Source organism: Dysidea avara, chromosome 10 (genome assembly GCF_963678975.1).
Source record: "Dysidea avara chromosome 10, odDysAvar1.4, whole genome shotgun sequence".
NCBI lineage: Eukaryota > Metazoa > Porifera > Demospongiae > Dictyoceratida > Dysideidae > Dysidea > Dysidea avara.
In genome coordinates this window covers 19,387,251-19,414,391 of record NC_089281.1, presented here as the reverse complement: position 1 = coordinate 19,414,391, position 27,141 = coordinate 19,387,251, and the positions used below count along the sequence as shown (strand labels likewise).

Here is a 27,141-nt window from a genome sequence, read left to right as displayed (position 1 = left end):
ATAGTGAGCTGATTTCATCTGTTGCACAATTCAAGGATGTGTCTGACTGCTAGCCTTGAATCAGCCAAAACTTCAAGATCAGCCAAATCTCTATTATAAGCCGCATGTGAAGCCATGCCTGTAGCCACCAGGCAAACGTGATTTGGACCAGGATGTGTGTGTAATTTCAATGTATCTAGTCAGACCTGAAATGGAACACTCACATTAATTACATACCACCTAAGAATCCTAGGATTTCTTAAGTGTAACATTTCACATGCTTCACTTCAAACAAAACAGGTTAAATTTGTTCGTCTATTTTCAAGTGATTCCCAGTCCAGCTGGTCCACGAAATTACAATGGGATCACATGTATTTGTTACAGTGCGGGCTGTCCTGTGTTGGATCTACTCTAGAGTTGAGATTTCAAGGTAGACTCACTGCCAATGTACTGACACTAGTACTGTTGTAGCATGTTTAAGTGGAGGACAAATGAAATAGTAATGCTAGATTATTTATGTATTTTTCATAATGAAATTGATATCCCATTTTGATTTGTACTTCCACTTTGCAACATATTCAAGAACAAGAAGCTACCACACTTAATCTCCAACCACTGTCATTAATTAACCAAGATCTCACTAGTCTGTAATTCACCCTACTGTAGTGATTTTATTGATTCATCTATGTTTTCTTCATTTTCCTTTGAAGTTGTACCAAGAGTTCATAATAAGGTGGAATGTCTAACTTGAATGCATTCACCAAACACCCTGCTTAAAGTAACACCTCGGCCTTATTTCAGAACAAAGGCTTTACCTTCTTCAGCAACACTAATCAACAGTTTTCTATCCCCCAGTAAAGGTGTTGATTTGATGAAAGGTGAACTTTACGCAGGGTGCACGTGTTTGTACAGGCCATACTGAGAGTTAGACACTCTCCCCCATACAAATCAGTATTACGAACTCTTGGTTGTACAGTATAGGTAAACAAAGATAAGTTTCTCTCCCATCTTATTCTAGGATTTCTATTGACAAGGAAAATTCAATTATTTGTATACAGGCTCAAAATTGAGAAAATATAAAGAAAGTGAATTAATATTATACAGTCAGTTTGCTTTTGGATATTTAATGTCTCCAACCACAACAAAAATTCGATGAATCCATGCATCTCATCACTGGTCGTCTGAACATTCTGAAAGTGATACCTCACTCAATCAACCATATAATCTGTTTATTAGACTGAATAGAGTCATGATTACCTAAACAATCAATTAATGTTTTATAATTATCCTATTCCATTTTCCTGGAGGTTCCACTGATAAAATGCAATGATAGCAGCTAGCCAAGCTGCAAGTTGATTCAGAAAGCATTCCATTCTGTAAAATAGACCCCATCCAGAATTCAACTCAGTACTCAGGCTGAGATATCTGACAATAGTCCACTACTCTGTTAATGAATCATTGATGTTCACACAATATAGCCTCCTTGAGGTATCTGAATGTTTGCTCCTCACACACTGCACAAAATTCCTTTAGATTCTGCTTAGACTGAGTTGATTCAGCTTGTCACCATACTTGTTTCCTTTGTAGTGTAGCTATACACATACTGATTTATGCCGATTAGAAAGGCTGGGCCTCAGACTGTACATTCTAAAGTCAAGTAAGTAAAAATAACTCACATACTAGTAAAAACAAGTCATGCATTAGTTCCCTACTTGATATATCCGAAGATGAACACACTGAGTCAGCTATTCCCACAATTAGTACTTCGTTACTAATGACAACCAACAAGAACCCACAATCGATCCTTAAATTCGTTTTATCTTTCTTGGGGTAACGTTTGATTACCTGCTGGAAGTGCCACTGATAACTTGTACAACAATGGTAAGCTGCAAGCTTCAATTTGAGAAAGCATTCCGTTCCGCAGTTTAGTCCATCATTCCGTTCCGTTCCGTTCCGTTCCGTTCCGTAGAATAGTCCCCACCTATATAGGGGTATAAAATGAGCAAGAAGACGATTGGAATCCAGAGGCCAAGTGTGGGCTCCCCATGGCCCTCAATGGCCCTCAAATCACTCCAAATTGACTGAGAACACTATTGGCGAGCTCTCTGTGAAGTCCCAGCTCAATACACACCATTATCACAAAGCCATGGCCACTGATTCAATGGCGCCAATCTCCCACTCGTGGCTTTGACAGGGTCGCGGAAGAAAGCTGCCACAGAAACCAGACTTGCTAGTCCTGAAGGAAGTACAGTGTGGAATATGATAGTGTATTAGGCCAGCAATCCATTTCTGGTTAAAACGTAAGTTTGATTTTGTGTGTGTGGAAGCCTTGTTATGTGAAATCCGGTCACAAATACAATTTAGTTCTGCAGCAAGCTCCCCTATACAGAACGTTTTGTCACACATCCAATGTGAGAGTATAATTTCTTCACTACGTATGAAGTGGCTTGAGAATTTGATCATAAATAAACCATGCTCAAAGAAGGTTTATTTGGGAGCTCCAGCATTTGTGGAATCTTTATAATACATTTAGCTAGCTACTAATTCCATCACAATGAAAGTATTTATAATGTTATCATTATTGCTTGTTACAGGTGCCATCAGTAATTGATGATACTGTCAGTTATCTAGCAATTGGCAGAGACACAGCAAGTACATGTGAAAATTTGGTGATGTAAAAAATTGGATTGAAAAATCACAAATGCTATCAATCAATGAAGAATGAACTTCAATTGTATCAGATGAATTAACAGATGCAATGATGCTGAATGATATATTAAGTCAAGCTAACAGGGGGTCACTAGATTCAGGGAAAGGAGAATCTTTGCCATATTTGACAGAATCGCCTGAGAGTGCTAAAATTGACTTGTCATATTATTTTGATGACACAAATCAACCACAAAATGCTGAAAAAATGTCTGCTGGTAACATTGAGAATAATCAGATACTATAAGTCCATCATAACAATGCTAGCAGAGAAACTATTTCTCAAATGGCTACATGTAGTAGTGTATCTCATCCTTTACATGACCATGAACCAGCTGCAGTTGCTGTAAAAGCACAGGTTTCTACTAAAAGTAGTTTTGTAGCTGAGCCAACAATCATGCCTGGAGCATATGTCTATTACGATGTGGAATCAGACAAAGAAGTTTCAACTCCAGAATCCCACCCTCCCACCTTACCAGATCAAGTTTTCACAAAAACTGAAAATGATATTTCATGTGTAACAACTGGGACATACGTTGATAGTGATGCAGCTTTGCAGCAAGCTGTTGTATCCGCCTGTGAAGTTGACAAGGTGTCATTAGATCTACGCTTTTGCAGTAGCTTTCAAGAAGATGTATCAGCATCAGCAAGCAGCAACGTCATACATGAAATGACTACTACAGCTGGAGCATGTATTGATACTGGTATGGAACACATTGCAACTTCTCCAACCTGTAACTTGCCATTGCCTGACAATAAATGCTGATGCCATTGTATAGCCTTCTTTGATACATAAAACACAATGACATACAAAATAATGACTATATCTAAACGAGCACTGTTTTGACAAGTAATCTATTATTTTGTATTTTCTTCAACATAGCATGAATACCACATAACATAGTGATTATACCTAATGTATTTATACAATTCAATTTATTTCCTTCAGTTTTGCTTATAGTTATGTAGTTATACAGTACATTCCTTACTATGTTACACTGTGTTCATTGAATATAAAATGTATATTGCATACACTGTGTATTAAATTATTTGGTTAGTTTCAGTTGTGTGCAGGAATAGCAACACACCCTCCACCTTTAGTTCAAGGAGGGAGGGGTTAGCCCCTCAAGATTAAGATACTCTAATAGAGCATTCAGTTATTCTAATAAAACAGTCATACACTCAAATAAGTAATTCAGATATATTTTTCAAGAAGGCCAATATATCCAAAATTTTTCTGTGGGGGCATGCTATACAGCATGTTTTGCATGCAGTGTGCCTTGCACACTGTGCAAATTATCTTGCCCAATTACACATCTTAGCCTCTTCACTTAATTATTTGCTAGGTTCCTACAACTTGTACCATAGCTAAATACAATAATTGGCTGCCACTGAAGTGTCATGCAAGTTGCAAAGTAAAAGTGTATTCCTGCAATTCATGTTGTAGCCCTATACCTATAATATTAAATGCTCGTCTGTCTATAGATAGCTGTCGTTGAATCCCAAGTCTGAATTTCTTCGGTCACATTACTCACATATCATACATGCAGATGTATCATTTGACCTACTAGTACTGTGACTTTCTACCACAAGTACTACATTAGTTACACAACACAATCTTTCGATACAATACAGATAGCTACTTTGCAGCTCAGAGAGACTTTATAATTTATTACGCACTTACAAAGTGTACAGTATATACAGATTATACATAATACAGTGAATAAACACTACATACTGTACATTAGCACAAGTTAGTGATGACCAACAAAAGATGTTCAAACCTAGTCACAGCAAAAACATGGAGTCAGTTTAATAGATGGGATATCATACAGGTCACTTCTTCCTAACAGAGGACTTGGAAGGTGAACGTGTCCTAGAAGAGCTGGAAGCTTGAGGGGAGCGCAACCCACTTCGTGTTTGCTCCTCCAAGTCTCTTTCCTGTCTCCACCTCAACCTTCTAGCTGAAAACCATCTTAACACCTTTTGCTCTGAAGTATTCAAGTCATTTGCAAGCTTTGTAACCAAAAATTCGTATGGATGCTTTATTTTCTCAAATGTCTCTTCCAATACTGCTAGGTCTTCATCACTAAAGCGTTTTCTTGTGCCTGACCTCTTCTCTTTTCCCTTCTCCTCTACCCTGTCTTCTAGTGCTTTACGAGAATATTCCTCTTCACTGCTAATTGACTCAAAGCTGAAGGCACTATGGTGACGTTGTTTAGTAGCCGCCTGGACTGTAGCTGCAGTAGGCTGCTCCTTCACCAGTGAGGGTGTTTGGAATGATGCTAAAGTCATTTGTAAGCTCTTTGGGGTTGTTCTAGCACAAGAAAAGCCTTCCACTGGTGGATGTCCATCCTTTTCATCCTGCGTTTTGCTCAATTCTTGCTCGGTCGCTGGTTCGTCAGCAGTTTTCTCCGCCATTTTGACTGTCGTTGTAGACCACGGTAGTTTCTTGAGGAAAACTCGACTGTACTACTCAGCTGCAGGCTGGGCTGTGTCAGAAGACACCTCAGATCCAAATAGAGCTGAAGTTCTGAACCTTTAATATCACTCATGACTTAAATAAGGTCAAATTGATTCAAGTCACGTGACCTGTCACTTTTCAAAATTAATGTGAGTGTACTATTAGAGTTGCGTATATTTTTGTTAGAGTTCAAGGTGCATATGGACTAACTGCATACATTTTAATCTAGTTGATGAATATAGCTAATAGCTATATAATATTATGCTGTTTATACTGGTTTGAATGCAGAGGAAATCCTGCGCTCCCCGGCCAGGCTGTCAGGCAGACTGCAAGTAGCAATCACTGGATCAGTTAAGTCACCACCTACTGTAGCTGGTCTGCGTTTTTATGCATTTAATTATGTGTAGCTACACAAAACTAATACACTGTTAAAACAGATGTGCTATGGTAGCTAGCGCCTTATAGCACATTTGTTTAAACAGTGTATATGCTTTATGAGTTTTATAGTATGCTCACATTAGTAAGTTGATTCCTACTGAAGAAAACAGTTTAAAAGAAGAAAAGGGTGTTTCCTTTAGAAAAGCATTTTAGTTGTCTACTATTAGCAATGACATGTGTGTGATTTAGTTTAATCAAGTTTGAGAAACGGCCATACCAAATTGCACATGCATTTATGGCTTCCTCACTAGGAATTGGATGAGATACATGGCTCATTAAAACATTTGACATTTGAATTACATAAGGTTTCACTTACATACCTGTCACCTGACATATACACTATTATAGAGTATTAGAAATATTGTATACACTGAAGTGATCATTGTGATAGATTTTCTACTTCTACTTCTTAGTCAAAACATCAATTATATTAAAATTATCATTGATTTATCTAGTATAGTTGTTGATATTCCTGGAGCTGAAGTAATTTAATAAGTACATAACTTTAATTATTCTGTACAAAAAGTTTGCATGTATGACCGACCATGCACTATAGCTATACTAAGCATGTTCTCACCTTGATATTTTTCTACAGATCCAAATAATTGGATTCTCAGTGTTACAATTTGTTCTTCATCAACTAATTCTCGGATAACAACTTTACTACAATATAACATTAATTGACCCTGTTCTGGTGTTGCAATTTAAACTATAATATAAGTGCAAGTTTGCTATAGGTGTGGCCATGCCATGTATGTCAGGATAATAATGAAGTTCATTTACAGTTTTCTTTTGTAACAGCTCTTTTAAATGTGTACAAATAGCTACATATGTAATGTACAGCTACAAAGGTGCATAGAGATTTAAAGAAGAAAAGTACATAATGAACTGACGTTTTACACTATTTGAGGCTTATAGGGTGGTGACAATTCTCTTCAATGAAATTCCAAGAGGTATATACTTATTCTAATATCAACAACCCATGGAATTTACACTGTGGCTTTGTGATTGAAGCAAGTGGTTAGCAATATGGATGTATCAGTTTTGACTGCGTCTTTCAATATGAACTTAATGAAGCTTTGTTTTACTTCACTTACATTTCTCTTTATCAAAACACCACTTTTCAGTTCTCAACTCTTGCTTTTTGTATTGACTATCAGTACTGGACACTGTACAATACCATGGTATATTGTTACGGTTAGTTAGGGTGCTAGTGTTCAGGAGTCTAAGCACGTGAGTGTAGGAAAACAACCTTTGGTCCACTGCTGTGACACTAATACTTTTGTTGTGCAGTATATGCTAAAAAAGACATGCACTATTGTTAGTTATGTTGGAGTAACTATTTACTATAATAGACACAATACACTTGCACTTCAAACATCAAGAAAATTCCAGAGCAAAACATGTATATCTGTTAATGCACTATAGTCTAGCTGCATGCTTAATTCCCACACTATACGTGAAAGCATGCACATGCACGCACATGAGCACACACGCACACACAGATACAAAGCAGCTGACATTACCTATAGCTATCTATAGGTCACCTAATTAAGACTATTCAGGCTTCATTATACATTAAATTTTATGCATGCTGCACACTATACAAGAGTCTACATACTTTAGCACGCACACGCAAACACACACACAAGCCTAGCAAAGCTAAGCACACACACACACATTACACATAAACACACAAATTAAAATGAGCCTGCAGCAGTCATTGCCTATCCAGAGGAGCAATAGGTCATCCAGTACTTGTGTCTCCAGTTACAGCTGGGTAGACTGTGCAACACCCAAACATGTGCGCTGCAAATTTCTCTGTTGTACACCCACTGTGCAGCTAGCTTATGATATGGCATAATAGTATATCATTTACATATTGAATTTTACTGTACAGCACTACAGCTATGTACAACTTGACATAACAAAGGGTAAGCAATAAATAGGCAGTTACAAAAGATATAAATTGACTTAGAGAAATAAATAGGGTGCTGTTCACATATTAACTATTAATGGTGACAAAAAACCTGCCTGCAACTGTAAAACTTTTGGGCTTTGCAAAACAGTTTCAAATTACACTTTCGTGTGTCACCGAAATGCAACAGTGCAACAGTACAACAGTATTTAGGCTGAACAAAAGTACCCAGTAAACTACAAGAGGATATCTGTACTCAGCTTTCGCAAATGGCAATTAGCAAACTAATTTGGAGAAGATGATTTCCATTTTTCACAGAAATCATCAGGAGGACTTTCACTAAAGCCACTGGCTATAAGAAAGCCATATTTTGTAACAGCCCAGTAGCCACTTGTGCTTCAAAATCCTTACATGAACCATCAGGGAATGCAACACAACGCCATGCCTTCCTTCCTTTGTATTTGCCATTCACTAAATAAGTTCTTTGAACAGGATTTGATTGCCAGGAAATAACATCTTTCCACTTCAACTGGTATTCAGCTGGTATATCTCAGATATCCGACAAGAAGCTGTGGGCCCTTGCAGTTGATAGCACATAGTTCTTGTGAAGTCACATCCGTAAACGTTCTGTGTTTCAGATGATTTTCTATATGTTGAAAACCTGGTTTTTTTATCTTCTTTATCAAACCAAACTGCATCATCTGAAAAAAAAAACCATCAGCAGCTTTCTGGTCTTGCTCACATGATGCAACAATCTTGAACAATAAGCCAAGTTCCCTGGCTTGGTGGCCACATGCTCCAATACCCAAGTCATCCAAGTATTTAGCAAGTTCCACAACCCAGTGACCAGAGTAACAGCAGTCTGTAAATATGTATAGCAGTTTTCCATGGAAACATGTACTGTACAGTGCAAGAATTTCATGTAGACAAATAGTACAATCTCCAGGTATGTTACATATCCAATTTTGGAAACTAATAGACTGCTCAGAAATTACCAAAAGTGGCAATTTCTGGCAACTAAAGGTAGCCTTTTTCAGCAACTTTTGACAGCCCAAAAGGTTTGGGCAGCACAGCAAATATGCTAATTCTGGCAAGTTTCTAGTTGCCCATAATTGCCATCTTTGGCATTTATGAGCAGTTCAAAAGTTGCCAAAACTGAAAGTTTCCAAAATTCGCAACTATTGTTTTGCTTTGAGCAACCACAACAAATGGTGCTCCAAAGCTACCAAATCTGGCAGTAATTGTATTTTTACTTATAAAGGACGATAAACACATTGATTGTGGGATTTAGTTTGCCAAAAGTTACCAGAAGTGGCAACTTTTTGATGCTGAGAAATTAGTGAGCAGTTCATAAGTTGCCAAACTTGGCAACTTTTGGTTGCAAGAAATTACCATTATTGGCAATTTAGCTATTTCTGGCAACTAAACATATCATTTTTATGCAATGCAAAGTTGGACGTTTTTGTGACCAAATTGGCAAGTTCTTAACTACACAGAATTATCATAGCTATTAGACACTTTTCAAGCTAGACAAAGGTTGCCAAAACTGAAGCTGTTCTAAAATTGGTATTGTCTGTGTTGCTTTAACAACAACTAGATGGTGCTTAAGTGTTATCCCACTTTAATTATAATATGCAATAAATGGGTTGATTTAGAAAATGTAAGTTAATCAGTTTCTACAATGTAGAAGCGTTAAGATTATTCATATCACATCTGCTTCTTAATGACCTTTTTACACCTACGCTAGGCCAAGGGTGTAAATTCCTTGTATCGTCAGTTGTTGTTTTCTTCTTGTACAATTTCATCATCAGCCTCCTCTTCATTGTCTGATGATTTAGGAGATACAGTAGCCTCTATTTGTTCTCTTCTCTCCCACTCTTCTTCAGTTTCCTCCTCATCATGACTGGGCACTTCCACAGAATTGCCATTGGAGCTACCAACTCAATTGCCATTGCCATCGAGTTGTACTTTTATATAATAAAATATTATTGTTAAGTTCTTTGTAGATTTTAACTGCTTAAAATATGAGTGTGATTAATAAGCTACTGATGAAATGTACATATCTTATTTACTTGGTTAGATGCCTCACCTTCAATAGTAGCTGCACTTGAGTGATTCCACAATCAATTTTAAAAACTTAAACAAAGTTTTATGAGTAGCGGCAGATTTTGAATAATCGCCACATCAATTTGACAACTAAAGTAATAAACACTGTGGCATTTAACCACATAAATACAGAACATATTTTAAGGGATAACTATATATTGTTCTTTTTAATATCAGTCAGGTTGCTACAATCTACAGTTACAATGCCTTATTACTTTTGGCAGGCTAGTATGTTTACTTTCAAAAGTAATCTTTTTTGCCAAATATGGCAATTTGCCACCTACAACACAAACTTACTTCTTACCCGTATAAAAGTTCACTCGTTTTTTGTTATTCTTCTTTTTGCCACGCTTTAGAAAAATCACTATAACTCGTGCATGCTTTAGTGATTTTCTTCAAATTTGGAGGCAAGTTGAAACTGATTGCCAGAAGAGATATAATGATTGCAGCCTAGCTATGTGGGTGAACAGATTATTTACGTGGTATAATAAGCATCTTCTTAAAGCATCAACTTCTTATTTGAAGTGATTTTAGTTACTCTGAAGACAATTTTCGGTTTGATTCATACCTCCATCTTTTAAGCACCAATTTCCTGTTCCAACCTTTCCATGGCCAGTATAATATACATAAAACAGTTTACTTGTTACTTTTTCAGTTTTTAGTAATATCATCATATACTCCGACACTGCATGTTTTTAAATTCACATGCAGCCAATTGCAACCAGCACCAGGGTCAAACAGCAGGTTGTTCGCATTTATCCCTTGCTACAAACCTCCATTCTTTGAATTCCTGAACAACTTCCTGATGCATTTGATGTAGAATTCCTTGGTTTCCTGCACTCCTGGGATGTCCATTAAGTTATAGACTAAATTCTTATCCTTATCCTTAAAATCATTTCTTGAAACTTCTCAGAGTCTCTTTTCACTCTGGGTAAGAAATCACGCTTTGGGGGGCCTGCTCCACTAAGTGGACTCTTTTCTTTAGGGGAACACTTTATACTTTCCTTGTCTATATCACTGAAAGATCCGATTATCATGCCACTACGATTTGCGAATTAGGCTATTTCTCGGTCCATCATGGTTGGCACAGGCTCTGTTTGAAACACATTTGAGAAAAAATCCCATAGTTCTAAAGAATACTCTGAAAAACTCATCAGCTTGGAGCATAGCAGGTGGGGGTGTGTTATTATACAGACATACGAGGAGCAGAATCACTACATAGTTTTAAGATGAATTATTTAGCCATGCTTTAATTTGTAATTTATTGATATATGTAAAGTCTGTTTGTTGTTCAAGGCATAGCTGAAAAACAGCTTCGCTGATGCTGTCTCCCTGTTAAAATAACTATCATACAGTATGATAGTACTGTATAGTAGGGACCACAAAGGAGTAGGCGTGGACCACAAAATAATATCACCCAAAAAACAGCCTCAATTTCCCCTGACAATGATGAGGCAGTATTGATTAGGTAAAACTAAGCCCAGACAGCTTTCAGATCAACCCGAAACACTTTCAACAAGTTGCTACAGAAGTTAAAAAATAGTTTATTTAATGGAATTTTCTAGTAACTGACTGACTGAGTAACTGACTGAATAACTGACTGATGCCTTCAGACAAGCATAACTCGACAACGGCTAAGGCTATAGACTTGCTTTTGTCACTGTTTGATGTCACTTCAGCCCAGCAGGTGCCTTTTGGCATATCATAGTACGTACAATGCATTCTTCATGGACTTACCTGTGTCCTCCTTTGTGTCCCATTCATCTTTGCTGACAGCGAAAAGTGTCGATTTTGGTGATAGCACATGATGGCTTCCCTTCGTAATGGAAATCATCCATATTTGTCATAGTGGCTATTTTGATAGCAGAGGTGCTTTTTCAAACAGTTCTTGATTTGTATAGTTGTGTAACAGGTTGAAAATAGCCGACAACGAAGCGTAATGGATACTTCACTTTTCAGACGATAATTGATATAACTGGGGCGCAAGCACCATTTCTTTCTTTCAGTATGCATGGATTGCAGATGTTCTTTTTGAACAGTTCTTGATTCAAAATGCTGCGTAACAGGTTGAGCATAGCTGACAACAAAGTGTAATGGATACTTCACTATTCAGACGATGGTTGGGGTATGCAGCACCATTTCAGATGCGGTATGCGTGGGTTCAACAGAATGAAAAAAAGGTAACAAACAAGTACACAGAAAAATTTGGCATTTTCAACTAGAGTAGGGACCATAGCACATTGATAAAAAGTACTGAAACAAGCTGGAGTAGTGCACGATATTAAATCACAGTAAAACAATAAGATGTGTTATATCCCTACTGTGCTCAAGATACCATAATGGAAATGCACAGTAGGGATATCACTTTTTATTGTTTTACTGTGATTTAATATCATGCACTACTCCAGCTTGTTTCAGTACTTTTTATTGATGTGCTATGTATGGTCCCTACTCTAGTTGAAAATTACAAATTTTTCTGTGTACTTGTTATAAAATAAAATAAAAATACCTGACGCAAAATGGCAGTTAATTTGTCTCGCGTGACCACACAGCAGTTTCACAGCTTTAAATTCAATATCAATTAGACTGACGCAAAAATAAAAACCAGTTGATACTCTGAGCTGCATAAAAAACCTGTCTAAGCCAGTTACTGCATGGCCTTAGTAGGCAGGTGGCTGCATTTTAGACACTTTTACAACTGATGATCCATCATGCAGTATGGCAGTAGCTACATTAATGGAAATAAACAAATAAATAAATATTAGTGATCATGGAGACTTGTACTTTCTCAATACATTGACCAAAACTGAAGCAACCCCACAATACCTTCCCAATGCTTTGGCAGTAGCTATTGGCTAGGTTTCCCGAAAGGTGCATGCTGTGTGAACTGAGAAGTTTAAAATTTATTTTTCAGTGGCCACTAACAGACTGACTGAGTAACTTTCTGTTAACTGAACTAACTAATTTTATAACAGCTAAGACAACAGACTTAAGTTTTTTACTGTTAAACCTGACAAGTGCCATTTTGGCAAGAACACTATACAGTACATAGCTACATACAAGAGAGATGAACCAATACTAGATACGATTTTATTAGTTTGGTCTATAGTTTGGTCTATAGTTCTATAGTTCTATGCTTTTATACCAATATCCACTCTACCCAGAAATTTGAAATACACTGTACATCATTACAGCAGGCTGATGACATCCAAACGTTTCCTACTATAAAAGACATTTATCTCAGCACTTTGTACATTTACAATCATTGTCATCAGTACATGCATTTATTTTGATACAGCAAACTAAATTATGTATATAAAAATGTATATAAACTTAGCTAATCAAAATTAATTATTCTATACACATACATGTACATCAGTCAATTATAATAACTGGGGGCAAATCTTATTAATTTTTTAAGGATATCATCTGGAGGAGCATCACCAAATCCACTAGCTACTGAAAAGCCGTAATCGCTAACATCAACAACTCCAACAGTTGTTGCTGCTTTAAAACTCTCAACTAAACATCCAGGAACAACAACAAAGTGCCATGCTTTCCTTCCTTTGTCTCTTCCTCTTACTACAAAAGTTCGCTCACCAGGGTTTGAAATTATTGAAATAATATCTTTCCATTGCCACCGATACTTAACTGGCATCTCAGGTACCCGACAGGGAGCTCTAGGACCATCAAGTTGATAACACATAGTATGGGTAAAGTCACATCCATATACATTTTGTGATCCAGATAGCTTGTGGCGTGTAGCAAATGTTATGTTCATGTCATCGTCATCAAATCCAAGTGCTCCACCTTGAAAAGCACCCATCAGCAGCCTTCTGGTCTGGCTCACATGATGCAACAATCAGAGTAACAGCAGTCTGTGAATATGTATAACAACTTTCCACGGAAATAATCAAAATACAGTGCAAGAATTTCTTGGAGACTTATAGTGCCATCCTTGAAGCACCAGTTTCCTGTTCCAAACTCTCCATGGCCAGTATAATATATGAGTGCTGGAATAAGATAAATACAACAAAACAAATTCATGTAGCTATATCATCAGTGAGGCTGGGAAATTTAGACTACTTGTAAATATTCTAAATCACAATAACAACAGGTTATCTGTCACCATAAAATGGGGAGCAGAAAAGAAGAAGGATGCAATGGCAGAGAGCCCGGGGTGCCACTTGCTATTCAACTTCTAGGAACTGACTCAATACTATAAAAATTTACAGGAGACCATAAGGCCACTCCAAGAAAATTCATTGCTTCCCATTTCCAGCCTGCATGCAAATTCTCTCCCACATGGCTTTATTCATTATGCTGTAAACTTAAAACATTATTTATCACGTGAATGTGTAGCAGTTATACACAGGCACTATTTCTAGCAATAACCTTATTCAGAGTCATGACCCATGGAGCTTTTATACTGTATTTTATGCCCTTAGTTTAGCTCTAATAGCTGTTGTGTGGTCATGGATTTAAAAATTAGTAACATATAGCTACAATCATACAGTACGATAGTATCATACAATACAATAGTGCTGTATGGTAGGGACCACAAAGACGTAGACGTGGCCCATGAAATAACATCACCCAAAAACCAGCCTCAATTTTCCCTAACAATGATGAGGCAGGTAAAACTAAGCCCAAACAAGCTTTCAGACTGACCCGAAATGCTTTTAACAAATTACTACGGAATTTAAAAAATAATTTATTTAATGGAATTTTCTACTGAGTATTAACTGACTGACTGACTGACTGACTGACTGACTGACTGACTGACTGACTGACTGACTGACTGACTGACTGACTGACTGACTGACTGACTGATGCCTTCAAACAAGGCTACGGGCTTGATATTTCCACTGTTCGATGTCACTTCAGCCCAAGAGGTGCCTTTTGGCATACCACAGGATGTACAGTGCATTCTTCATGGACTTATCAGTGTCCTCCTTTGTGTCCCATTCATCTTTGCTAACGGCAAAAAGTGTCAATTTGGCAATAGCATGTGATGGCTTCCCTTCAAAATGGAAATCGTCGGTATTTTTCACAGTGGCTATTTTGATAGCAGAGGTGCTTTTCAAACAGTTTTTGATTCGTACTGCTGTGTAACATAGCCCACAATGAAGCGTAATGGATATTTCACTTTTCAGACGATAATTTATATAACTGGGGCACGCAGCACCATTTCTTTCTTTGGGTATTCGTGGATTGTGATTCAAAATGTTGCATAACGGGTTTAACATAGCTGACAGCGAAGCACAATGGATACTTCACTTTTCAGACGATAATTGGGGAGTGAGGTGCCATTTCAGATGCGGTATGCATGGGTTCACCAGTCATAATAATTATTTACAAAAAAGTTAACAACAAGTACACAGAAATAATTGGAATTTTTAACTAGAGTAGGGACTATAGCACATCGATAAAAGGTACTGAAACAAGTTACAGTAGTGCACAATATTAAATAATAAGAAGTGTTATATCCAAGATTAGATGCACAGTAGGGATATAACACTTCTTATTGCTTTACTGTGATTTAATATAGTGCACTACTCCAACTTGTTTCAGTACTTTTTATCAATGTGCTATGGTCCCTACTCTAGTTGAAAATTCCAAATTTTTCTGTGTACTTGTGAATAATGGACCACACGCCCGCAAGCAGTTTTGAGATCAATGAAATGGAAAACAATGAATTTTCTTGGAGTGACCTAAGTCTTCAGAGTCATAACATTTTTATAGCCACACTGTAAATTCAAATGGATACAAATGACCCAAATATTTGGGTTGTTTTACCTGCAATTCAAACGACCGATTTTTTGGTAGTAATGACCCAAAGATGTATTGGTTTATTTTAACTTTGTAAGATACAGTCATATTACCCAGATGCTCTATAGTCTCTTCAACCTCTAGCCAGGTGTTTGAAATAACCTTTCCATCATGGTCATTTTAACAATCTGTGGTAAAATTAACCCATGTCACAAAAGATTTGTTTGTTTGTTTGTTTGTTTGTTTACATTAATTAACAAGTCAGTCATCATTAGTAATAACATATATTAATCTATCTATGACACATATTCACAATAATTGTTACATACTGCATTTTAATACTTTAAACATACCTGGTCTTATAGAGTTTTCAAATTGTATTTAAAACCTATGTTCTCCATGTTCACGTTTGATTGTGGGATGTAACACAACTGTTATAACGGCCAGTGTACTGTAAATTTAACCATGTAGCTGTCATCTAAACTTTACCATAGTAGACATGACAATTCACACTCAAATCACCAAAATATGTTTTTTCAACATCTTAAGTGGACAGTTGTATTGACCTTCCCTGGTTATTTTGACTGATTTAGTTCAAATATCTACTCGGGTTACAACCACTTTTAGATGGTCATTTTAACCAAAACTTCTGCAGTTTAAATTTACCCATGGAGGTCAAATTGCTCAATTTGAATTTACTGAGCAGATAACTATTGTGGCACTGACAATTTGTCATAGCAAACAACTTTAGTATTTCAGTAGCATTTACATGCTTCCATGCTTATTGCAACACTTTACTTTTCACCTCCTAATGCATGCATTAAAAGCAAGCAAGATGCTCTAATCAAGCAGACAAGTAAGTACTCTAATAGAGTAATCAAAGCTACGGCTAGTCACAATATTTGTCCTCTTACAGTATTTACATTGGATTTATTGTGTTTGTCAACTAAATGTGGTCTAAAATCCTACCTCGGAGCTTCTAAAATCTCAAAAATTTTCTGGAAAAAGTTCTCGGATGCCTCATTCACCACAAGTGAGTGGGAAAACAGTGATGTGAGCAGGGAGGATTGGCCTAAAGAGACTGCTACTAGATTATGTGCCATGCATGGTGTCCATCTAGTCAGGGGTTAGTTGCTATTTTAAAGTTAAGTCATGCAGTGACACACTGTATAGCTACAAACCTCCATTCTTAGAACACTCTTTGAAAAATTTTGTAATGTAGTTGATATAAAATTGCTTGGTTTCCTGCACTCCTGGGATTTCCATTAAGCTATACACTAACTCCTTGTCCTTATCCTTGCGGATCATGTCTTGCAACTTCTCAGCATCTCCCCTTACTCCTGGTAAGAAATCATGTTTGATAAGGCCTGCACCAGCACCAAGCGGTCTTTTTTCTTTAGGAGAACATTTTATTCCCTCTGCGTACTTATCACCAAAAGATCCGATTATCATACACTGAGATCCGCGAATCAAATTATTTCTTGACGCACTGAATCGGTCGGTAGGTGGTGGTTGCAATTGTCTCTAGGCCTCGATCTGGGCCGCTTGTGTAGCATGCTTCCAGTCTGGAGCTCTTAAAGAAAAAAGGGTGTCGAACCGCTCCGAGCGAATTTTTTTTTTGGGCACACTTTGGACTTAGAAATTTTCACGCATTATTTTTTTCCGGATAGTCGGTGTTGCGCATGTTATACCGGATACTAATCTGCTCTTGTACACACATTGCCAGGGCACGTTGCTCTAAGCTGTGTTTCCTGCCAGGCTGACAGTACAAAGGGAGGGTGAAAATCACTTTAGGGGGAGACGCCTCTTTCTCCCGTTCTGCCGTTTTTCAGCACCAGAATGTTTTCTCACATCGTGATTGGCAACCTCAGTGCCAGTCTGGCGTTAGACAATCATGGCACAGAACTACTCACAGCCATTGTTGAAAGTGAGTATGGAGCATTCTGTGTTTTAATTCTTGTTAGTATTAACCAACACCAGTTTGATGGATGTGTCACAGTGTTATCACTGAAGTGTTAACAGTAGAGGCTGGAGTATTACCAACTCTTTTTATTAATGTATTTATTATCAACTCTTGGTGTTATGAACACCATGGTAGTTAACTGAACAAGCCCTTTAGTGTCGATTTTGTTTCTGAGCAGATAGCAATTGCCAAGATGCATTTTTGATTGTGTATTACTGAACAATGTGGATGTTCCTTTCCCTATGGATGGCAGTGCTGACTTCTGTATATTTACATAATTTTTTATCACTGATTCATGATGTGGTCATGATTATGTGTGATGATCTGTGATCACATGTATTGAGTACGATATTCTTAATTTATTTTCTAGATGAAATTCTGAGCAAGTTATTATAACCAAAGAACCCCAATCTATGGAACATTTTCTTGGTGATTGCATACAGCCGAGATGAGTTTGATGATTTAATACTTCCACAATAGGAACAAAGATAGGAAATTCAATATGGTATACCTGTATGGGAGAATTTCTTTTCAACTTAGAGAAAAATTTATTCATTGTTTTTTTCCAGATAATGTTGCACATGTTGTACGGGATACTAACTTGCTACAGACATGCACATTCGTCACAATGTCGTGTTCCCTGCCAGGCTGACAGCACAAAAGGAGGGAGAGGATGACTTTAAGGGGAGACCAATTAAGAGGCCTAATTAAGAGCCCTCTTTTCTCACGCCATTTTTTAGCAGCAGAACGTTTTCACACATTGTGATTGACAGCCTCCACTGATTTTTCAGTACAGAGCTCCTCACAGTCATTGCTGAAACTGAGTGTGTGAGTATGATGGAGCTTGTGTTTGTTAAGCAACTGAAACAGCCAACTACCAGTTTGACAGTGCGTGTTAAAACATGAGTGAGTATGAATAGACTGAAAAGGCAGTAATGCATTTGGTTATGCGTGTCATGTTATTGTTCAGTCAGACAGCTATCGAGATGTATGGTGTGTATGTGTAGTTGAGGGTACACAGGGCCGCCCAGAGAAATTAAGGGGCCCAGGGCAAAGAGTTAAAGTGGGGCCTTGACCCAAGTTGTAAGGTGAAGACCAAAAAAAAAAAAAAAAAGGTCACAACCTGCTGGCAATGATAATAACTACCCATCACCAACCATATCTCCTTATCTATAAGCTTGCTACACTGCTCCTCTGAAGAATACTGTGACTGCTCTATTAGAGTATTTAGATCTGACTGCTCTATTAGAGTATATCAATCTTCTAACAGGTATTCAAGGGGCCCTTCATGAGGCCTCCTGGGGCCCCTTTCAGGCTGGGGCCCAGGGCAAAATGCCCCAGTTGCCCCCCCCCCCCCCCCCCCCCCCCTGTGGGCGGCCCTGAGGGTACATCTAAAGAGTACTAAGGGATTTCTGTTGACAGTGAAGCTGTTGTTTCTGAGTGTTGGCTTCCTCTCTTTGTTACGATCTATGTCCTTGTACAGTATAAACTGATACATGTGTGGTTAATCTATTGTAGCAAGTTCTTACTGGCTGATATGTAACCAGATCATTACCTAGTGCACTTGTATACTGTAGAACTACCATATAGTGGACACTTTGAGACCAACTAAATGAAATAGTACTGACAAAAAAGGAAAAATTGTGTTTGAGCAGAATTCCTTATATTATTATATAGGGAAATCCATTCAACAATGTCTGCAGGAATAAAATTTAGGGTTGTAAGTGGGTTAGTACTGCTGAACCGATTGACCCCAGTTCGATCACAATAAAGACAAGTGTCAAGCACTGGGTTTAGTAAAAGAAATAGTAATCGGCATAGATTTGGCATAATATCCATTATCCTAAAGTTCCACTAGTTAATCCTACATTTATTATACAGATCATTACACTATAGGAAGGATCATTTGCAAGGAGACAAGTAGCTGTACCAAAGAGTATTTTAACACTCATAATCAATTAATTAGGTATGACAGCTGCAGCAACCTGCAATTCCCATATGTGGATATGGCCCCGTTGCTTAAAGTCAGACTAGTTGCCTACAAGTAACAACCTTCAATCCTAATATTATATGGGTATAATACCAAAGATGCATGCCAATAGACAGTAGCATACAGTCCCGATAAGTGGGTGCTGCTCCACATATCCCTAGACACATTCTCGAATATAAGTTTCTTGAGTACATACAACTGCATTTCCATCAATACTTTTTTAATTTATCTCACATCTCAACTGGAAAGCGTATAAGACCCATTTGATCCAGACAAAATACGACCCAAATGATGAAGATAATCTGGATGACCCAACCCAATTATAACATTGATGCAAGTAATAAAAAATAGGTAAACTTCAAGTTCACAGCCTAATGAAAAATAGGTGTGCTTTAAAATGTTTATCTTAAAGCTATAAAATGAGGCATTGATTCCACTGCAACTTGATGACAAGTGCTCAGTTGTGATGTATCCAAGAACTGATATCAATGGTGTTTGGCATAACTTTGTTACCAGTTGTTTTAATCAAGTCTGACGATACGCTATCACAAAATTGGCCAAACATATACTTAATAGATGTGAATCTGTAACTTCTTTATAGCCATTAGCTAGGCGTACTTAAATCAGTGAAGGACAAGTACATTTTAAAGTACAAGTAGCAATTAAAGTACTTCTACGTGTACAAGTGCATTTAAAATGTCAACTGCTTACTTATTACAACTAACTTGCACTACTACACTAACACTACTGCAGCCCTTTGGTAGGTGTGTATACATTCAGTTCCTGTGCTAGCAAAAGTGTATACACAACATGATTAACAACTCATGTACTACTTGATAAATGCAAGTGCACTGATAATCAGATGAGATGTAGGGGGTATGGAATACTCTGTATCGGCCTTCTTTAGGATTAGATTGAAATCATATAATATGGTCTTGTGATAAACGAGTATTTAGATACACACACACATACAGTACTGTAGACATAGGCTTGCAGAAACATGGGTGGAACAGCCAACGTAGTGAGCATACATACTCTATGCAATACATCAAAAATACAACTGGTAGAATAAGGGACACTGGCTGCACTTGAGTTTACTTTCTTAGTTTAACAAGGATAGGCCATAACCCTCATCAATTAGTTTTGCAAGGGTGCTTCCAACTTTAAATATGTCTTCCTGTAGCCTCCACCCTCAAATGCACGTTCACAGTCCAGCAATGCCAGATTGTTGAATTTCCTATCTTTTCCTGTATTACATCATCAAACTCATTTCGGCTGTATTCAAGCACTGTGAGAAATAGGCTTGTTCCACACCTCATTCAGACCAGAGTTCTTTGGTTACAATCACTCGCTCAGAATCTCAATGTGAATCCATCTAGCAATAACAAATATCGTACTCAATACACACGTGATCACAGATCATCGCACATAATCATGACCACATCATCACATGACACAGTGATAAAAACATTATGTAAAATATACACAAAGTCAGCACTGCCATCTTTGTAGGGCAAGAAACATCTGAGTTGGAAACGTTACTTCCTACGAGCCTTATCCACAATTACGTCACAATGCAAAAATAACGCAAAAATTGCGAAAAGTGTGGGGGCCAAGTGGGATACTTTGTATGGAAGGGATAACGTTTCGAGATGTTCCACGTGAAGAAAGCATGAGAAAACTCTGGTGAGGCTATTAACTATCTTACTATGTAGGGGCACGCATTTTCGTACTTCTCGAGTAGTCCTATGGTCTGCTTTTGGTTTCTTCCCAATGGCTCTCTGTACAAAAGGCCCCCACACTTTTCGCCATTTTTGCGTTGTGACGTAATTGCGGATAAGGCTCATTGTGATGGCTATACAATTGTTATAAATAAATAGCTGCCTGTCACAACTTGCACATACCATGTCTTCGTATTGGAAGTAAAAGGATTCACATTGTTCTGTAATAGGATGGCACCATGACACAATCAAAAATGCTTCTTGGCAATTGCCGTCTGCTCAGAACCAAAACTGACACTAAAGGGCTTGTTCAGTTAACTACAGTATTCATAATACCAAGAGTTGGTAATGCACCTATCAATGTTAAGCCCCACTACCCCCCTCCTGGGATTACTAGGGGATTAGTGGGGGATTTTGGCCTGATTTGATTTGAAATTCTGCCCCACTAGTGAGGTATTTGATCGTTCGAAATTTTTGGAATTTGTTAAACCGCAAGCTACATAAGAATTAAACTGTTTCCTAAAGTGTATTGCAGTCATACTACGTGGGGATTTGACCACTAGTCGTGCCCCCATGGGTGGAGTATTTGATTTTTCAAAAATTCAAATCCCCACCCATTTCCCCTTTATGCCCGGGAGGGGGGAGGTGGGGGATAATATCGATAGGTGCATAATACTCCAGCCTCTACTGTTAACACTTCAGTGCATTGTGACACATCCATCAAACTGGTGTTGGTTACTAAAAAGAATTAAAACACAAAATGCTTCATACTCACTTTCAACAATGGCTGTGAGTAGTTCTGTGATGTGATCTAATGCCAGACTGGCACTGAGGTTGCCAATCACGATGTGAGAAAACATTCTGGTGCTGAAAAAACGGGAGGAAGAGGCGTCTCCTCCTAAGGTGATTTTTGCCCTCCCTTTGTACTGTCAGCCTGGCAGGAAACACAGCTTAGACACCCTGTTAGAGCAACGTGCCCTGGCAACGTGAGTACCAGAGCAGGTTAGTATCCGGTATAACATGCGCAACATTATCCGGAAAAAAATAATGCGTGAAAATTTCTAAGTCCAAAGTGTGCCCAAAAAAAAAATTCGCCCGCTCCGAAGACATGGTTTCTCGAGATAATTCTGTCCTCGATTCTAATAAATTCATCCCAGTCAAGCGATCCCAGTAGCTAGATCCGCAGAATAGGTCTGATCTCAGTGTCATTCAGCCAAATTGATGTCGGGGGAAAACCTAATGACATCAAAATAAAGAATTTCCCAGTCAAAATGACGACAGAAAAACCTTCACGATTAGTGGGCGTGGCTTCGTTACACAGACATGTGCGATATTCCGTTTACTAACCTGAAAACAAGATCATCGTTGGTTCGGTTCGATTGTGGTACTGACGCTTATCAAGATGGCCGGACGCACCGCTGGTTTCTACAGATTCTCAGAGAAGAGACCCATCAAGGTTAGAGCCATTATCCGTAACTTCACCACACTAAAAGTGTTTCACAGAATGATGTCAGCGGATTCGACGAATACATTGACGCTCCTGAAGTCGAACGCGCATCAGTGGAGGACCACATTCCGGAGGTGTGTCACGCAAAATGCATACGAGGGGAGAGGGCGCGGCGAGTACTGTAGGCTCGTTGTTGGCAGGTATTGTATTTCACAGGAGAATACTGGCTACAAGTTGATCAGCAAGCTGGGATGGTGCAGAGGAAGAGGACTGGGAAGGAAGGAACAAGGTGCAGTGATGTTTAAGTTAGTGGTAGCTTGACAGACATTAGTAGTACAGAAGGAAACTTGGGCCTGCAGGGTTGGTGAGTGGCCAATACTGACCAATTTTCAGTGGCGGCGGAAAGTAGGAGCTGGAGCCCCCCCAACTTTCAGATTGCTCTTCCAATAATTACCTTGTGTGATGTCACAAGTGTATCATGAGATTAAATATCGTCGTGGTTTCCAAACTAGCAGCTATGCATCATAATAGTGGAAGGATTCATTGTACATATGTTGTACCTAAATTTTAAAACTTTAGGTCAAAGTGTTAATGTGTTCCTTATTAGACCTGATCCTGAGGATAATACTGACAATGAGTAAGTAGGATTATTGTCCTTGCAGTAATATCATTGGCTGTAAAGTTGACTGCATACCCTATAGTAGGTGGGGCTCCACATGATCATATAATACTGACAATGAGTGAGTAGGATTATTAGTTACATCATATTCATTTTGCAAAAAGTGCCACCAGACTCAATCTCGTAGCACCTATTTTCAAAACCTTTCCAGGGGGACCAGATCCTAAAAGGAACATGCTGTGTTTAGCACACTATTGTAATCACTGCAATCATGAACAGAGGACTAGCAGATACTCCTAAGTATGTATACATAAAGTTCAGGGGGTCTCACTACTCTAGTCAGTTACTTTTCTCTGCTTAAGAAGTATACAGAGCCACAGACTGTCATTCTAAATTGATTGGTTACATGTGTAAAAATCAGAGGCAGAAGAAGGTTAAAAAGTTGGGGGAACTCAAAATTATTTGAGCTGACACTTGTACGGAAGCTAGGGGCTTGAATAGTTTTGGTTAAGTACCATGTGTAGCAATTTTGTTGCACTGGTCGGTAAATATACTTGGTGAATTTCATATCGACATGTCACTATAAAGCCTACCAATCTACATTTTCCCTGGCCATCCCCATCGTAGTGGTTGTAAGCACATCCATTATCCATGTAGTGATGTGAGCTGGTGTAAATGATTATTATATTCTTTTCAAAATGTAACCATCTCAGCAAAAAATCTGCCTAGTTTGTGCAACTTCTGAATTTCTTCCATTTCCTCGGCATTATCTACTGTGTCCAATGGATTACATTTTAGCCATAACTTCCTAGTCTACAACATTGGGATTTGGCTTAAAATGTTCACCATGGATTTTGCAAATCAATGCAGGTATGGTTTTAGCCCTGTAATCACTTGCACATACACATGTGAAGGTAGTTTTATTGAAGAAATGACGACGATCCTTTTGTGTGTACCATATCTTAAACAAACACATGTGACACGTGTACCATTTGGGTGACAAAAATGGAACAAAGGTTTTCAAACTCTCCATGAACAGGCAAATAAAATGGTATATAAGTTTAAGTGAGACTTGCTTCCCTGAGTAATGGCTCGATTAAATCTTGTGTATTTTTTCTTTGTAGTAATTTTTTTAATAGTTTGTCACAAATGTATTTGTACTTATAATCAGGTGACTTGGATCCCATCCCATTCCGACCAAAAGATGATCACATGGGAATTGGCAGGTGGCAGTTTGAGGTAAGTATCTTGCTGCAGGAGTGTGGGTGGTGATGAGCCCCACCCCTTTTACCAGCTGGAGAATGCTCAAGATGCAACAGAGAAGCGACGACAGTTGGAAATTGAGAAACAGATCACTCCTGAGTTGGCAGAGAAATACAAAGCACATGCAGACAGAGAAGAGAAGGTGTGTCTATCCCCATCCCACTTAGCTATCATGTGATCTTTTTTTTATCTATACAGATGGCGGAGGTCATTACAGAAATGAGAAAGTCATTTTACTGTGAATTATGTGACAAGCAGTACACTAACTACATGGAGTATGACAATCACCTTAACTCTTACAGCCATGCCCACAACCAGCGATTGAAGCAGTTAAAACAATATGAGGCCGGCAGGAGATTTGGTGGGTGCGACTAGCTACTCACATACAGTGAATGTACCAATAGTACAGTATGTGTGTCACATTATGTGTGTATATATATAGTGTGTGTTTGTGTGTGTGTTTAAGTACTCTATCGTTGTATTAATGGAGGCCAATAATTTCTTATGAAATCCAGTTGGGTTTGTAGGGCTTTGTGTGTCCAAGCCTGTACTTATGAACATGATGCAGCCCTCCTGGTGGGTACTAGTTCAGTCTCCTAGAGGAATTACCTGCACAACTCAGTCCTGATACCTGTTTTATGCGTATGAGTGTTCCAGGATTGGTAAGGCTGGAAATTAATGTGTCACTCACTGTCTGTAGTGGGTACGTCTGTGTGTGCATATCTGTATGTGGAATGTATCTTTGTGTAGGTGGACGTAAGGACAAAGAGAGTGAACAAGAAAAGCAACGTGCACAACGTATTGTTGCTAGAGAGAGAGTACTGATGAACATGAAGAGGTATCCATTTTACATCATGTGATGTAGTCATATCAGATCACATAATCAGACAGGTAGCATTTTCATCAGGAGGAATGTTATCAGCATTTAAACCAGTTGGTGACGACCAACAGGCTATCACACAGTCTAATCCACAATCCACAGACTCTGTTCCACAATCTACAACTACTTCAACACCCACACTATACTACCCAGTGATCACAAGCACTGCCAATCAACCATGGGAGCCTACAGTGCTCATTAAATCTCAACCACAACCACCACCACCACCAGCCATGACCCCACCTCCTAAGAAGAAAGCTACTGTTAAACCAAAGAAAGAAAAGAAGAAACAAGTTGATCATAGTGGATTTGTACCTCGTAAGATAGCAAAAACTTCATCTACTGTAAAAAATCCTTTTCTTGTGACTCCACCACTACCTGCAGAGAAAAAAGAGGAAAATAAAGCACCTGATGACTTGTTCTCCCTGTACGATGACTTTGATGTTGCACCAGCTGCAGCCTCACCTATCAACAATACACCTTCTGGAACGTCAATATGGGATAGCTTTGAAGCCACAGTAGTCCAACAACAGCCACAACAACCACCACCAGAAGAAAGTGATGTTGACAGTGAAGCATCCAGTGATGCCAACAGTGAGGAAGTGGAAGAGCCTGAAGTGACTACACCAACCCCTGATCATGTGAGCACAACAAACAATATACCTGTACCAATTGAAGAGGTAAAGGAGATAGGTGGAAGAGACTCAATAAAGAAAACTGTTGAAACAACTCACCATCCTGTAGAACAGAAGACAGAATCCAGAAATGAGCGTCTGTTACGATTATTAGGAATGCCAATGAAAAGCTTTTTATCAGCTGGACAACAATGTCCTCTGAAGGATCACACTGTATTAAAGGATTCTAACACTGGTAGCTACCTTCATAATCCTCGCCCAGAGGATCATGATGATATGACGGATGAGACCACACCCCCAATGCTACAAAAGAAGCAACCATTATTAAAGAGTAGTGATGACACAACGTCGCATTCATCATCATCAACAACAACATGTACAGTAAGACATGACATTAAGAGACCAGATGGGTTGAGTTTTGGACTGTCAAAGAGAGGACAACTCAGACGACTTTCAGGACACTTGTTTGACAGGGAAGATTCACCAGTGGAAAATGATGCTATTTTTGTAGGTGCTAAGGGTATTCGGGATATTAAGTCTGCTAAATAATTTTTGTCATTACACATGTATTAGTCTATAAACCATTCCATCAAAATTTGTGATTGTCATATATTAGTTATGGAGTGGTTCAATAGGGTTTCACAGACATTTGATTGTAACTTATGCTTTGACTTGACAAGCAAGTAATTGTGGGCAGTAGAGCGGCTGCCTTGGCTTAAATTCAGTACTGCAACATATCCTAACTGGATCATTTGATTTTGTTAAAGTGCCCTAAACTCAAACAGAACAGTCATGTGTGCCTCACATCTATTTTTCTTTATGTACCGAAGTAATAGTTTGTCATAATAAATAATTCTGTAGATTATTATTATTAGACTAACATTCTCATTAAAGGGTGTAGCACAGCTGGTGCTGACTTATGTCAGATCAACATGAGATTTGGTGGCAATTGTCTGACTAATTTCTGGCACTGCTACACCATTTAATAAAAACATTAGTCTAACCAGAATTTCAAGACAATTGCAATAACTGACCTGACATAATGTCAGCACCAGCTAAATACATAGCATCAATTTTTCCATGTGTCTGCAGCTAGTTTTGTAGTTAGTGTTAGGAACACATTATAGCACTAACTACAAGGATAACTATACTACAGTCCAGAGCCTGAAATTATAAATTTGTGACATCCAGCCAGAATGTCTGAACAAGAATGGTCAGACATATAATATCATTCATCGTT

The 27,141-nt window shown here is 38.3% G+C and overlaps 3 protein-coding genes and 1 long non-coding RNA gene across 5 annotated transcripts; 2 read left to right on the top strand and 2 right to left on the bottom strand.

Moving 5' to 3' along the window:
- Positions 1-4,521: 4,521 nt before the first annotated feature.
- LOC136236826 (paired box protein Pax-6-like) lies at positions 4,522-5,106 on the bottom strand. The gene has a single exon (XM_066027057.1). It carries the CDS (start codon positions 5,104-5,106, stop codon positions 4,522-4,524), a length of 585 nt encoding a protein of 194 aa, XP_065883129.1.
- Positions 5,107-6,676: 1,570 nt separating this feature from the next.
- Positions 6,677-16,982, bottom strand: LOC136236825 (uncharacterized). Its single transcript, XM_066027056.1, has 4 exons — positions 16,565-16,982; positions 13,462-13,624; positions 8,221-8,405; positions 6,677-6,756 (listed from the first exon to the last, which is right to left on the bottom strand). The coding sequence occupies exons 1-4, from the start codon at positions 16,833-16,835 to the stop codon at positions 6,677-6,679; spliced, it is 699 nt and encodes a 232-aa protein (XP_065883128.1). The 5' UTR covers positions 16,836-16,982.
- Positions 16,983-17,068: 86 nt separating this feature from the next.
- On the top strand, positions 17,069-18,333 carry LOC136236310 (uncharacterized). The gene is made up of 2 exons (XR_010692072.1): positions 17,069-17,310; positions 17,717-18,333. It is a non-coding gene; the product is annotated as an uncharacterized lncRNA (long non-coding RNA).
- Positions 18,334-22,355: 4,022 nt separating this feature from the next.
- Positions 22,356-26,511, top strand: LOC136236302 (uncharacterized). Of its 2 annotated transcripts, none has more exons than XM_066026439.1 (8): positions 22,356-22,513; positions 22,561-22,638; positions 22,721-22,793; positions 24,295-24,362; positions 24,418-24,528; positions 24,585-24,747; positions 25,137-25,224; positions 25,274-26,511. In XM_066026439.1, the coding sequence occupies exons 1-8, from the start codon at positions 22,460-22,462 to the stop codon at positions 26,448-26,450; spliced, it is 1,812 nt and encodes a 603-aa protein (XP_065882511.1). In that variant the 5' UTR covers positions 22,356-22,459; the 3' UTR covers positions 26,451-26,511. The 2 variants fall into 2 exon arrangements, with proteins under 2 accessions (XP_065882511.1, XP_065882512.1); XM_066026440.1 differs by having other exon boundaries at positions 22,374-22,513; positions 22,705-22,793.
- Positions 26,512-27,141: the final 630 nt, after the last annotated feature.